General features: G+C 38.5%; 1 protein-coding gene across 1 annotated transcript in view; it reads right to left on the reverse strand.

The window, feature by feature from the left end:
• The window catches only part of CFAP47 (cilia and flagella associated protein 47), a 465,875-nt gene that overhangs the window by 266,555 nt on the left and 186,405 nt on the right, over nt 1–12,915 (reverse strand). Inside the window, exon 35 of the mRNA XM_044285568.1 lies at nt 2,185–2,240. Coding sequence (XP_044141503.1) covers nt 2,185–2,240 — 56 coding nt within the window. The remainder of the gene's footprint in view (nt 1–2,184; nt 2,241–12,915) is intronic.

The following is a 12,915-nucleotide window of genomic DNA, read 5'->3' on the forward strand; positions in this document are numbered from 1 at the left end:
CTGTTTAAAGGGTCCACAGTCCCTTCAACAGGTGATTGGGGCGGGGGGTGTCCGCATTTGGAGCATCACCAATCTCATACTGATGGCCTATCCTATGGAAAACCCATCAATTTGAAAGAACAGAAAAAAATCCTTTAATTTTATTTTCAACCAATGAGCATGTCCTTACCTCTTAAATAGATTAGTTTTTGTGGTATTATCATATTCATTAAACCATTTCCACAAGTAAATTGACTTTTGGTTTGGGAATTTTTTATTTATTTATTTTTTGCATATAATTATGGTTCAATACCTGTAGCTGATAGATACCTCATAAAACCTGTACCCAACCAACAACTTGAAATGCCTGAAATTTTATGTGGGGCAAAAAAGATTCAGTAGAATAACTAGTACGCGGCAGAAAACCTGGAATTCTGGCTATACTCATACATCTCTTCACTGTCAAGATGACTAACACACTGCAAAGTCTTTAAACAGGGTGATATACAATTCTTTGAGAATCTTCCACTTGATCAGCAGGGACACATTGCATGCTAAAAAAAAAGCTTTCTGGTCTCTGCCTGAGAAGATGTAATGCCACAGCTACTTAGCATCATATGGAAGGGCCTCCTAGAGCACTTCTAGCAAGACACAGAATTGCTTCAAATATGATATATACACTTTTTTTTTATACTATGTTTATATACCTCAGTATCTCCAGATTTAGTCCTTTCTGGTGGACTTAGAGCTTTTTTTATTTCAATGCATCATTACATTAGCATATCAAGCAGCAATGCTAGAACTGTCAGGTTGAGTTGTTGTTGTTTTTTTTTTTTTTGTTACACCCGAAAGCACAGAAATGTATTAATCACATGATTCTAATAGGAATGTTAAAGGGGTTTTCTGAAGTAAAAAAATATATATACTAACAGTAGAAAATGTGATCAATTCTACCAAAGTTCACAAAATATTCAGCAAATGAGCTTTCCTTCCAAAGTAACTTTTTTCCTTTGAGGAAAGCTAATTTGCATATCTTTTCCCCAGAAACCCAAGGAGCATTGCCTGCCTACAATACTTCTTACAGTATGGTCTCATCTACCAGGCGCTCTTCATACAGAGAAATAGTATTCCCATAAAGGGAAAAATTACCCCCAGATCCTGACCAAGGCCTCTCAGTTAGCAAAGAAGGTTCTCTCTGCTCTGCACTGAAGTGGGACAACCTAAGTTATACTCCAAGAGCTGTTTAAAAGGCTAACCATTGACTTACTGGATTGATACCTAATATCTGGTGGCATGAGAGGCTTTCTGTTCCTTTTGGAAGAAAGTCAATTTGCATAGCCAGAGAAGGATTGTCTTGCTTTAAGACTCCTCATGCGGGAGAATCTTTCGCTCTCTGGTAAAAATCTATTTGTATCTGAATTTCTTTGCCTGCTGATTCAGAAAAAAATTTATGAAATTAATTTTAAGAAATGTGTTTATCCTTATTGCAGGGCCAATGCAAGTATGTACTCACCAGTCCTGTTTACTTGTATTGCAGTGAGTTCACATACATCTATGTTCTCACTGCAGCCAAGTATTCAACTCAGTGTTCATACTTCATACATGAAAACATCATCTCTGAGGCCAATGAATAGCTCCAGATGTCATGTGGATGTACAGCACATCATTGATGCAGCAAAGTAAACAAAGGCTGGTGACAACCATCAAAGCGTCCATGCTGCTCAATGAGGGATATATCCATATTTAAGTAATGGATATTTCTTTTTCTTTTTCTTTTTTTACCACATTTCATATTGTTAGGATATTCTTTTTTTTTTACATTTCCAGAAAACCCCTGATAATATAATACCATTTCTGTACAGGACTGAGGAATATGTTGCTCATGTATAAGCAGTGAGAGCATCTGCACCACACTAATCTTGTCAGAAGCTAGGGTCACAAGACTTGGGGTTCAACGATGGGATAGGTAAATATGCAAAAAAAAAAGCATGCAAAAGGAACGGTGGAGGCTAAAGGAAGGGTGAGTGTTTGCCCAGCTATAAAGCAAATGAAAAATTGTGGGTACAGTATACAAAAATGTCATAGTCTACTGAGAACATGGTGCTAAGGATCTACATATGCCTTTGTCTACTCAGCAATTATTTTGCCATTATTGTATTAGTGTCAAAGCTGAATAATGGTCAGCCGATGGGGAACATACCCTACCTTGATTATTTGAGTCACAAATCATTGTAGAAAGATCATGATCTGTAGAGTTCATACTGTAAGAAAAAAAATTGACATATTAGTAAAATATAACATACCAGGTAAAAACTGTTAACAGTAATACTTTGTTAAGTCTGACTGATAAAATAAAATTGATGTTTCTAGATACAAGAATATTGCTCCAAATCAGTATAGGAGAGATCTCTGCATGAAGAACCAGTATGCCCAGGGGGCTGTGTCAAAGGCTTATTATTGAACCAACCAATACCCTGTTCTGTACTGACGAGGGGCTATAACTCATGCTAAATATTTTACTGTCTACAGATAGGTGTCTGTGGTTTGGCTGATATCCCTATTCATATTTTAGAGAAACATTAAACACTAAAATAACATAAAAAACACAAATACATGTAATCCATACTGCATACACAGTTATGTCTACAAGGTGCTCCCCAAACTGCTGCCATAAGCAGTTTAAGAGAGATCTTGCAGATCTCCTTCCTCGAGTCCTAGCTTTAGCTACAAAATGGCTAGGTGCACATGTATGACCTCACACATTCAACAGGACGTTTGAGAGAGGGGCAGGGCTTATGCCTCCTGCTCATTTAAATGCCTGCACTGTTTTAGGAGTCCACACTCTGGTTCCATATCTAGTTTAGGAGTGCCTGCTCTGCTCTTTGGCTGACTCCTGGTATAGATAAGGCTTAGGGATCCCAGCTATTTAGCTGACTCAATTTATAGAGTCAGCATCATGAGGATAAGTATTGTGGCCCCAGCAGTAATAATGTCACCCATAATGGCCACCAGTAGTAATAATGCCCCCATAGTGGCCCCCAGTATTAATAATGTCCCCCAAAGTGGTCCTTAGCTGTAATGTTCCAGAACTATGGTGAACACAATGCTCCTGGGAACTTTCAGTGGAACAATTTTTTTTTTTTTTTACTCTTCTCCAAATCTGTACTTCCACTCAATCCTGTCTCTGATTTCAACGGGCAGTTCTTTCCTCCTCATGGCCTGGTTTTTGCTCTGATATGTATGTCCAATCAACTAAATTCACCACAAATGTAGTCCAATTAAAGTGTAGAAATAGAAATATCTCAAAGATGATCAAGAAAAAGGGGAGACTTCATGTGTCACAGTAAAGGGTCTGAATACTTATACCAGGACGACATTTATATTTTTCCTTTTTAATAAAATTGCAAGCATTTCTAAAATTCTATTTTACTTTCTTAATATGGAGTAATAATTGCAGATTGATGGGGGGAAACATTTTATTTTATTTTATTTTATTTTTAGCAAAAACATAGAAAAATTTGAAAAAAGTGTCTGATTTTCCAAATGCACTGTATCTTTATATCAATACCATCTCAATATCCCTAATATTTGGTACCTCATGAACCATTTACCTCTTTCACTTATCTAGCTCCCACTTTTACGACAAATTTTTACAGTCTAGTGAAAACATTTTGACAACAAAAGTAATTAACATTATAAATGCTTCCAATACATTGCCTGATGATACAGAAAGATATACTGTACCACTGTCTATGGCTTCTACAGTGCCTAGATACATGTCATCCAATAGTATACAGTGTCTGAATATCTTGCCTTAATCTTCAGTTGTAACAAATAGATTTTTTTGTTAACTATTTACACTAAGGAAGAAACTCTAGTAGGATTTTTTATGGTAAAATCGGAAAATCTGTACTGTAAATGCAGCCATGCAGGGATCCTGAGCGATTCGGGTGCAGGGGAGCAGGTAACTATAATGTATAGGAGGGGCCCGGGCACTGGCGGGATCTTTTCAACTTCAGATAACCCCTAAAGCATCATACATTTTAAAATCAATCCATATAAAATAGAGCATAGAGAAAGGCACTGGCTGTAAAGTTAGCATCAATGGATTTGTTTTTCACATGACTTTGGGTTCCCGTTATAGTAAGAGCTATTATTGTGCTAGAACTTGGGTCCGCTGAAATGGCATACCTCCTATTCGCAGTATGCTGGTCACTTCTTGTTACCCTTATATGACAAGGGAAATGTTACAGAGACAACAGCACAGATACATATTAAATAAATAATAAATAATGTGAAGCATTCTTTCACACCAGATAGTCACATCTGTCATGTCTTGCCCTACACAAAATATCTGATTTGGGATTTGATTTATAACTCCCATGGTGAGAGGCGGCCTTTTCCCTTTGTTCATGAGATGCACATTTCTAATCCTTTTATTGATGCATATAGGAGATACTATCTTAACCACCGATGAACAATTCCCCGTAGGACTGGATTTACTCACAGATGCTATAGTTTACCTTATCTCACAAACATACAAAAAGGAGATTACCTATGACAGATCAAGCAATAATAACAATTGCAGCGGAAGCACAGTGCCGATTAGAATGTTTTATTAAGTTGATGCCAAGATTCAGCAAACACATCATTCACTGTGTTAAGATTTGTCCTTTCACAGTGAACAAAATCGAGTGTAGTTATAAAAATAAAAACTCACTGAAAAAAGTGTCCTAAACAGGTGAAAATGATCCAAACCCAGACACTGCAGCGTGTCTATAACCGGGAGAGCAATTCCTCTGCATGCGGAGTGTCTGGGTTTGGAGCATTTCCACCCGTTTAGGCTTTGTTCAGTGAGTTTTTGTCTTTATGTGTATGGAATGTGCCACTTCATTTTGCTGGTAACATTTTTTTGCACCTGGCAACTTCTGTGTCACATGGTCTGCTGTGGGTGCGGCTCACAGCTTTATTCTACCTCACAGTGCATTGGTGATACCACTATGGAGGCATGTGAGAGTCTGGCTGTGACTTGGTTTCTAGCACTGTTCAGACCCTGTTCACACACCACGGGCAGTTGAGTGGTAGGACCCCATGCGTGCTGAGACACCGTGACGTGGTGCATGGGGGGCTTCAATATTTTCCTGACTGGAAGATATTGGCAAAGTTCTCAGCTTTTAACATCGGCCTGAGGAATTAGCTAGTATTGTCAGTTGTGTATCACTTTGGTGCATTTTTTGCAGTGATTAGTTATAAAAATACCCTTAAAGGGAACCTGTCATCAACTTTATGCTGCCCATACTAACGGCAGAATAAAGTAGAGACAGGTGAGTTGATTTATTGCAGACTGGGCCTGGAAAAGAGTCCCGGCCACCTGAGAAGAGTCATGGTTATTCATGAATTCCTACTCTCCCTGCCCACCTGCTGATGACTGACAGTCTTCTACCTAGTTTTCTCTCTTTCTCTCTAGGAGACAACTGCCAATTATCAGCAGATGGGCGGGAGAGCAAGAGATTATGAATAACCATGACTCTTCTCAGTTAGATTTGACTCTTTCCAAGGCCTGGGCTGTAATGATTATGATGCTGGTTCTCAGCAACCACTTACTTTTAGCTCATGAGTGACACACTGTTGAAATCAGCATTGCTGTCACTATTTTATGCTGCCCTCAGTGAGGTCAGCATAAAGTTGTTGACAGGTTCCCTTTAACCCCTTAAGGACTCAGCCCTATTTCACCTTAAGGACTTGGCCATTTTTTGCAAATCTGACCAGTGTCACTTCAAGTGCTCATAACTTTAAAACACTTTGATTTATCCAGGCCATTCTGAGACTGTTTTTCCGTCACATATTGTACTTCATGACACTGGTAAAATGAAGTAAAAAAAAAATATTTTTTTGCATACAATAATACCTAATTTACCTAAAATTTGGAAAAATTTTAAAATTTCAATGTTTCAGTTTCTCTACTTCTGTAATACATAGTAATACCCCCAAAAATTGTGATGACTTTACATTCCCCATATGTCTACTTCATGTTTGAATTATTTTGGGAATGATATTTTATTTTTTGGGGATGTTACAAGGCTTAGAAGTTTAGAAGCAAATCTTGAGATTTTTCAGAAATTTACAAAAACCCAATTTTTAGGGACCACTACAGGTCTGAAGTCACTTTGCGAGGCATACATAATAGAAACCGCCCAAAAATGACCCCATTCTATAAACTACACCCCTCAAGGTATTCAAAACTGATTTTACAAACTTTGTTAACCCTTTAGGTGTTGCACAAGAGTTATTGGCAAATGGGGATGAAATTTGAGAATTTCATTTTTTTGCCTAATTTTCCATTTTAACCAATTTTTTCCACTAACAAATCAAGGGTTAACAGCCAAACAAGACTGTATCTTTATTGCCCTGACTCTGCCGTTTACAGAAACACCCCATATGTGACCGTAAACTACTGTACGGCCACACAGCGGGGCGTAGAGTGAAAGGTGCGCCATTTTGTTTTTGGAAGTCAGATTTTGCTGAACTGGTTTATTTACACCAAGTCCCATTTAAAGCCCCCTGATGCACTCCTAAAGTAGAAACTCGATAAAAGTGACCCCATCTAAGAAACTACACCCCTCAAGATATTCAAAACTGATTTTACAAACTTTTTTAACCCTTTAGGTGTTGCACAATATTTAATGAAAAATAGAGATACATTTTCAAAATTTCACTTTTTTGGCAGATTTTCCATTTTAATATTTTTTTTCCAGTTACAAAGCAAGGGTTAACAGCCAAACAAAACTCATTATTTATGGCCCTAATTCTGTAGTTTACAGAAACACCCCATATGTGGTCGTAAACTGCTGTACGGGCAAACGGCAGGGCACAGAAGGAAAGGAATGCCATACGGTTTTTGGAAGGCAGATTTTGCTGGACTGGTTTTTCTGACACCATGTCCCATTTGAAGCCCCCCTGATGCACCCCTAGAGTAGAAACTCCAAAAAAGTGACCCCATTTTAGAAACTACGGGATAGGGTGGCAGTTTTGTTGGTACTAGTTTAGGGTACATATGATTTTTTGTTGCTCTATATTACACTATTTGTGCGGCAAGGTAACAAGAAATAGCTTTTTTGGCATGTTTTTATTTTTTTGTTATTTACAACATTCATCTGACAGGTTAGATCATGTGGTAATTTTATAGAGCAGGTTGTCACGGACGCGGTGATACCTAATATATATACAATTTTTTTTATTTATGTAAGTTTTATACAATGACTTAATTTTTAAAATCAAAAAAATGTTTTAGTGTCTCCATAGTCTAAGAGCCATAGTTTTTTCAGTTTTTGGGCGATTATCTTAAGTAGGGTCTCATTTTTTGCTATTACACTTTTTGTGACGTAAGATGACAAAAAATGGCTTTTTTTACACCGTTTTTATTTTTATTTTTTTTACGGTGGTCACCTGAGGGGTTAGGTCATGTGATATTTTTATAGAGTCGGTTGATACGGACGCGGCGATACCTAATATGTATACTTTATTTTTATTTATGTAAGTTTTACACAATGATTTCATTTTTGAATCACGGGGCTGTCTGGGGGCTCTCTCCCTCTCCATCGGGGGGACCGCGGGTATCAGAAACTGCAGAAAGCGCAGCAAACAGCAGGTCTGAATTGACCTGCGGTTTGCTGCGATCGCCGACACGGGGGGGGGGTCGCATGAACCCCCCTGGTGTTGTGACAGGATGCCGGCTGAATGATTTCAGCCGGCATCCCGTTCCGATTAACCCCCGCGGCGCCGGGATCTCGATTTAAAGTTAGGACGTACCGGTACGCCCTGAGTCCTTAAGGACTCGGGAAATAGGGAGTACCGGTATGCCCTACGTCCTTAACCCTGGGTTCACACCTGAGCGTTTTACAGCGCGTTCAAACGCGCTGTAAAACGCTTAAGACATGAAAACCAATGCTTCCCTATGGGAAGGGTTCACACCTGGGCGTTTTACAGCGCGTACGAACGCGCTGTAAAACGCCCGACGCTCAAACAAGTACTTGAGCTTCTTTGGGGCGTTTTGACGCGCGTTTGTGGCCATAGGACACTGCAGTCAATGACACAAACGCGCGTCAAACGCGCGTTTACTATTACAAAAAACGTGCATAAAAACGCGCGACAAAAACGCGCGTAAAACGCGCGTTTGAGGAACGCTTAGGTGTGAACCCAGGGTAAGGGGTTAAAGGCTATGTACACCTTTGGGGGCAATTGTTTTATTATTGCATTGAACTCATTCTGAGCTAAAATAATTTTTTTAATTACCGTAGTCTTTATAAAAAATATGGAATCCTATTTTCTGTACATAGTTGAGATGCTGTAGTAGCAGCCTGTGGATTTTCTGTCTTCTGAGGAGCAGATTGACTCCTTATCTCTGTGCCCTTATAAACACTCAATATAGCTCAGTTCTCATCTTACTGATAAGATTGTGGCTTAAATAAGTTTGTATGGCCTATTAGTAGTTTAGAGATAAAGTTTATTAGATGACCTGCACAAAGTGAAAGTCAAAGTACCAATCACACAGCTAGAAAAACAGTTAACCCTTTGTGACAGAACAGCTCAATAGTTTTAATAAAGGACAATTGTAAAAAGGATTTTTAGCCAAAAATGAGTAACATGCAATCATAAAAAAAATTGCCTCAGAAGGTGTACATAGCCTTTAAAGGGGTTTTCTGAGATTTACATATGAATTACATATCTTCAGGAAATCACAGGAACAATAGACATGTTATTGATATGCAAATCATAGAAACAATGGAAAGAGCAGTACCGAAATACAAGCACTTACTAGTAATGAGGTTATTATTGGTTGCCTGAGGAATGTTCTGCCACAATGAAAGCGTGGTCAGGATTGACCACGGCATCTGAGGGGTTAAATGTCCACGATCAATATTACTGCCAGTTACGGACATGAGCCACGGGTGTCTGCTATAATAAGGAGCGGGCGCCGTCTTTAAAGAACCAGCCAGTGCCGTACTATTACGGCACTGGGAAGGAAGGGGTTAAAGAGGTTATACAACTTTAAAAATAAATAAATAAAAACAGCCCCAAATGTTATAAAAAAAAAAAAAAAATACTACTTGCCTCTCTCATCCCCCACCGATTCAGGGCAGACAGTCCAGTGGTCCCCTGGTCTTTGTTTATGCCCACCGTAACCATTCATTTCTCATGTATGTAACAATATACAGTATATAACCATGTTTACCACTGCACAAGTGAACATTCTCTAGTGCCAAATAATAAGAGAAAAACCAACACTTTCTGACTTCCATGAGCCAAAAGGATATTTTTCAAATTTATTTTTAAACGCCTACTTGGGATAGATTGAACATGAATTATTGCTCTCAATATAACACTTCAAGCAAGTTCATGAAGAACGATGAATTACTCAGAATTACAACTACAATAAAAATTACGATTCCCCAGTTACGGACTATACTTTTCAAATTCTCAATTCTGTCTTTGCCACACAACACACAATGATGTGTCTATAAATATAATAACTCATAGAAAAACCTTCTGTGAATTATGTCTCAATAGATAAAAAGGAAAATCCTGAAGGGGAAATAATCTACTTGATGTAAAATAATTGCTTCAGTTAAAGGGGTTGTGCAGTCAGATAAGAAATCACAATTCTCAAAGCGTCTTAATAATACAATTGACATGTTTCAATGTCACTAAATGGGTGGTACAGTCAGATAAGAAATGACAGTACAATTAACTTACTAATTATACCCAGCTTTCTATTTGGACTGCAGTTCCCATTCCGCCCTGCGGTCAACACAAGATTCTGACGTACATTGACATCCCGTCTGCCGATCATGTGGTGTCTCTTCCCTGCTGCCCTACTACCTTAGAAGGATCATTCCAGTCATTTGTTCAAACTTCCTGTACGCCTCAGTGCTCCTCCACTCTTACCTTTATGAACATTGATTAGAGTGGAGGTGTGCTGCGGCATACAGATTTCCTGCACTCAGAAATATAGGAAGTTTGAACAAATGCCTGACATGCCTCATCTAAGAGGAGGATCACAGCCCATACTTGGGTGCAACTAGTAAGTCATTAATACTGTGATTTCTTTTCGGACTGCACAACCCCTTTTCTGGCATAGCAACATGGATTATATGTTCTATTGCCAGCCATATCAAAACAAAATGCCCTCCTCGTAGTCAAAAAATGAAATGTTAATTGTTTGCTTTCCTCAGTTTATGTTTTGAAGGTTTCCCTCAACCCAACAACCCCTTTTTATTTCACATGATCAACTATGCTGGCTTAGGAAACACCTCATCAACTGTTATATCCAGGTTAAGTTGGGGCATTCACACATGTAGTATTACATGCCAGAAGTACCAAAAGTAATAGAGGCACTATATGGCTATGCTAAACCCTATAAACATTGACTCAATAGGCCACATGGGCATGGTCTTCAGGAGACACCTCCTTTAAAGTGTAACTATTGTTTCAGTTTCTTTTTAATATAATGTAGGGACATAGATGCTAAACATTTATGTAATATACTTTATTAGGGAAAGATGTTTCTTTGTACTAGAAAACAGGGTGTTACACCTGTGTGTAATAAATCAGCCAGACAGAGTGATATGTAGAGCATATATACACACACGTAGACAAAATTATTGGTATCCTTCTGTTTAAGAAAGAAAAACCCACAATGGTCATTGAAATAATTTGAACTTGACAAAAGTAATAATTCCGGATGAGCGAATCGACTCCAGGTGAAACATCCAAAGTCGATTCGCATAAAACTTTGTTAGAATACTGTACGGAGCGAGCACTCCGTACAGATTTAGAATGTATTGGTTCAGATAAGCCGAAGTTATTTCTTTGCAAAGTCTTGAAAGACTTCGGGTAATAACTTCATAAATTAATTTCTACTCTTAATAACCTTTTACCGAACTTGGTTTCGGTTCCAAGTGGTACTTTGGAACTGAACCCAAATTCGGTAAAAGTTTTTTAACAGTAAAAATAAATTTATGAAGTTATTACCCGAAGTCTCGAGAGACTTTGTGTAATTACTTCGGCTCATCTGAGCCAATACATTCTCATACTGTATGGAGCCCTGGCTCCGAACAGTATTCTAACACAGTTTCATCCGACATCGATTCGCTCATCCCTAGTAATAATAAATAAAAATTTACAGAAAATCAGCTAATGAAATTCAGACATTGCTTTTGAATTGTGGTTCAACAAAATAATAATAAAAAAAATAATAATGAAACTGGTCTGGGCAATGATGGTACCCTTAAGCTAATTTTGTTGCAAAACCTTTTGAAGCAATCAAGCAATTTCTGTAACTCTCAATAAGACTTCCGCTTCTGTCCACAGGTATTTTGGCCCACTCCTAATGAGCAAACTGCTTCAGCTGTCTCCGGTTTGAAGGGTCCCTTCTCGAGACTGCATGTTTCTGTGTCTTCCACATATGTTCAATAGGATTTAGATCAGGGTTCATAGAAGGCCACTTCAAAATAGTCAAATGCTTTGCTCTTAGCCATTGTTGGATATTTTTAGTTGTGCATTTTGGGTCATTATCCGGGTGAAGGACCATGACCTGCAAATGAGACCAAGCTTTCTGACACTGGGCATCACATGAATGCCTTGATAGTCTTGAGATCTGATTGTACCCTGCACAGATTCAAGACACCCTGTGCAAGATGCGGACTCAAAAGATAACTGAGCTTCCTCCGTGTTTCACAGTAGCTTCAATATTCAAAAGCAATGTCTGATTTCCATTAGCTGATTAAATCTTTATTTATTAATACTTTTGTCAGTTTCAAGCTATTTTAGTGACCATTGTGGGTGTTTCTTTCTTTAATAGAAGGGTACCACTAATTTTGTTGACAGTCTGGAAGCCTCTGTAAGTTAGGGTACTTTCACACTAGCATTTTTCTATTCCGGCACCGAGTTCCATCAAAAGGGCTCAATGCCGGAAAAGAACTGATCAGTTTTATCCTAATGCATTCTGAATGGAGAGTAATCCGTTCAGGATGCATCAGGATGTCTTCCGTTCAGTCATTTTGACTGATCAGGCAAAAGATAAAACCGCCGCATGCTACGGTTTTATGTCCGGCCAAAGAAACTGAAGACTTGCCTGAATGCCGGATCCGGTATTTTTTTCCATAGGAATGTATTAGTGCCAGATCTGGCATTCAAAATACCGGAATGCCGGATCCATGCGCAGACCAAAAAAAAGGGGGAAAAAATAAATGTCGGATCCGTTTTGCGGCAATGTTGGATCACTCTGCCGCAAGTGTGAAAGTAGCCTTACACACAGGCATCTTCAGTGCTCAGCAGAAGACTGAAGAATGAAGACAGGTTCTCCTTAGCAACGCTCAGAGATTTGCTATGATAACTCTTTACACACTGTTTTCTAGTATAAACATCTTTCCCTAAAAAAGTTTATTACAAAAGTGTTTAACATCCCTGTCCTTGTAAAATATTTAAAATAAACTGAACTGACAGTTACACTTTAATACCTCATTCTAGCATTTTATACGTATGTAGATATTCTGACGCATCATCTCCAAATGTAATAGTTTTCAGTACCTTTGAGAACTCTACCTTAATCTGCCAATGTGGAACTAGTCAACAGCTCTCATGTTTTTCTTCTAAAGATCTATGAACTTGTTTAGTTGGATATATCAGCCTCTGAATGTTAATACAAGCAGAAATCTTGGAAATGGTGTAGAACTGAAGCACAATAAGAGAAATGTATCATACCTGTAGGCCAAAAAGTCTCAAAAGTTGCATATGATCGCTGGCCCAAATGCAAATTTTTTTTTTTTTTTCAGAACAACTCACTTTTCCAAAAAGTGAGCAGGGCGTGGCCATAGCAGGGCTCGGCACAGCCAGTCCAGCACATGTATTATAATCTATGCCAGCATACTGGCCTAG

This window comes from Bufo gargarizans, chromosome 3, assembly GCF_014858855.1.
Source record: "Bufo gargarizans isolate SCDJY-AF-19 chromosome 3, ASM1485885v1, whole genome shotgun sequence".
In the NCBI taxonomy this organism is placed as follows: domain Eukaryota; kingdom Metazoa; phylum Chordata; class Amphibia; order Anura; family Bufonidae; genus Bufo; species Bufo gargarizans.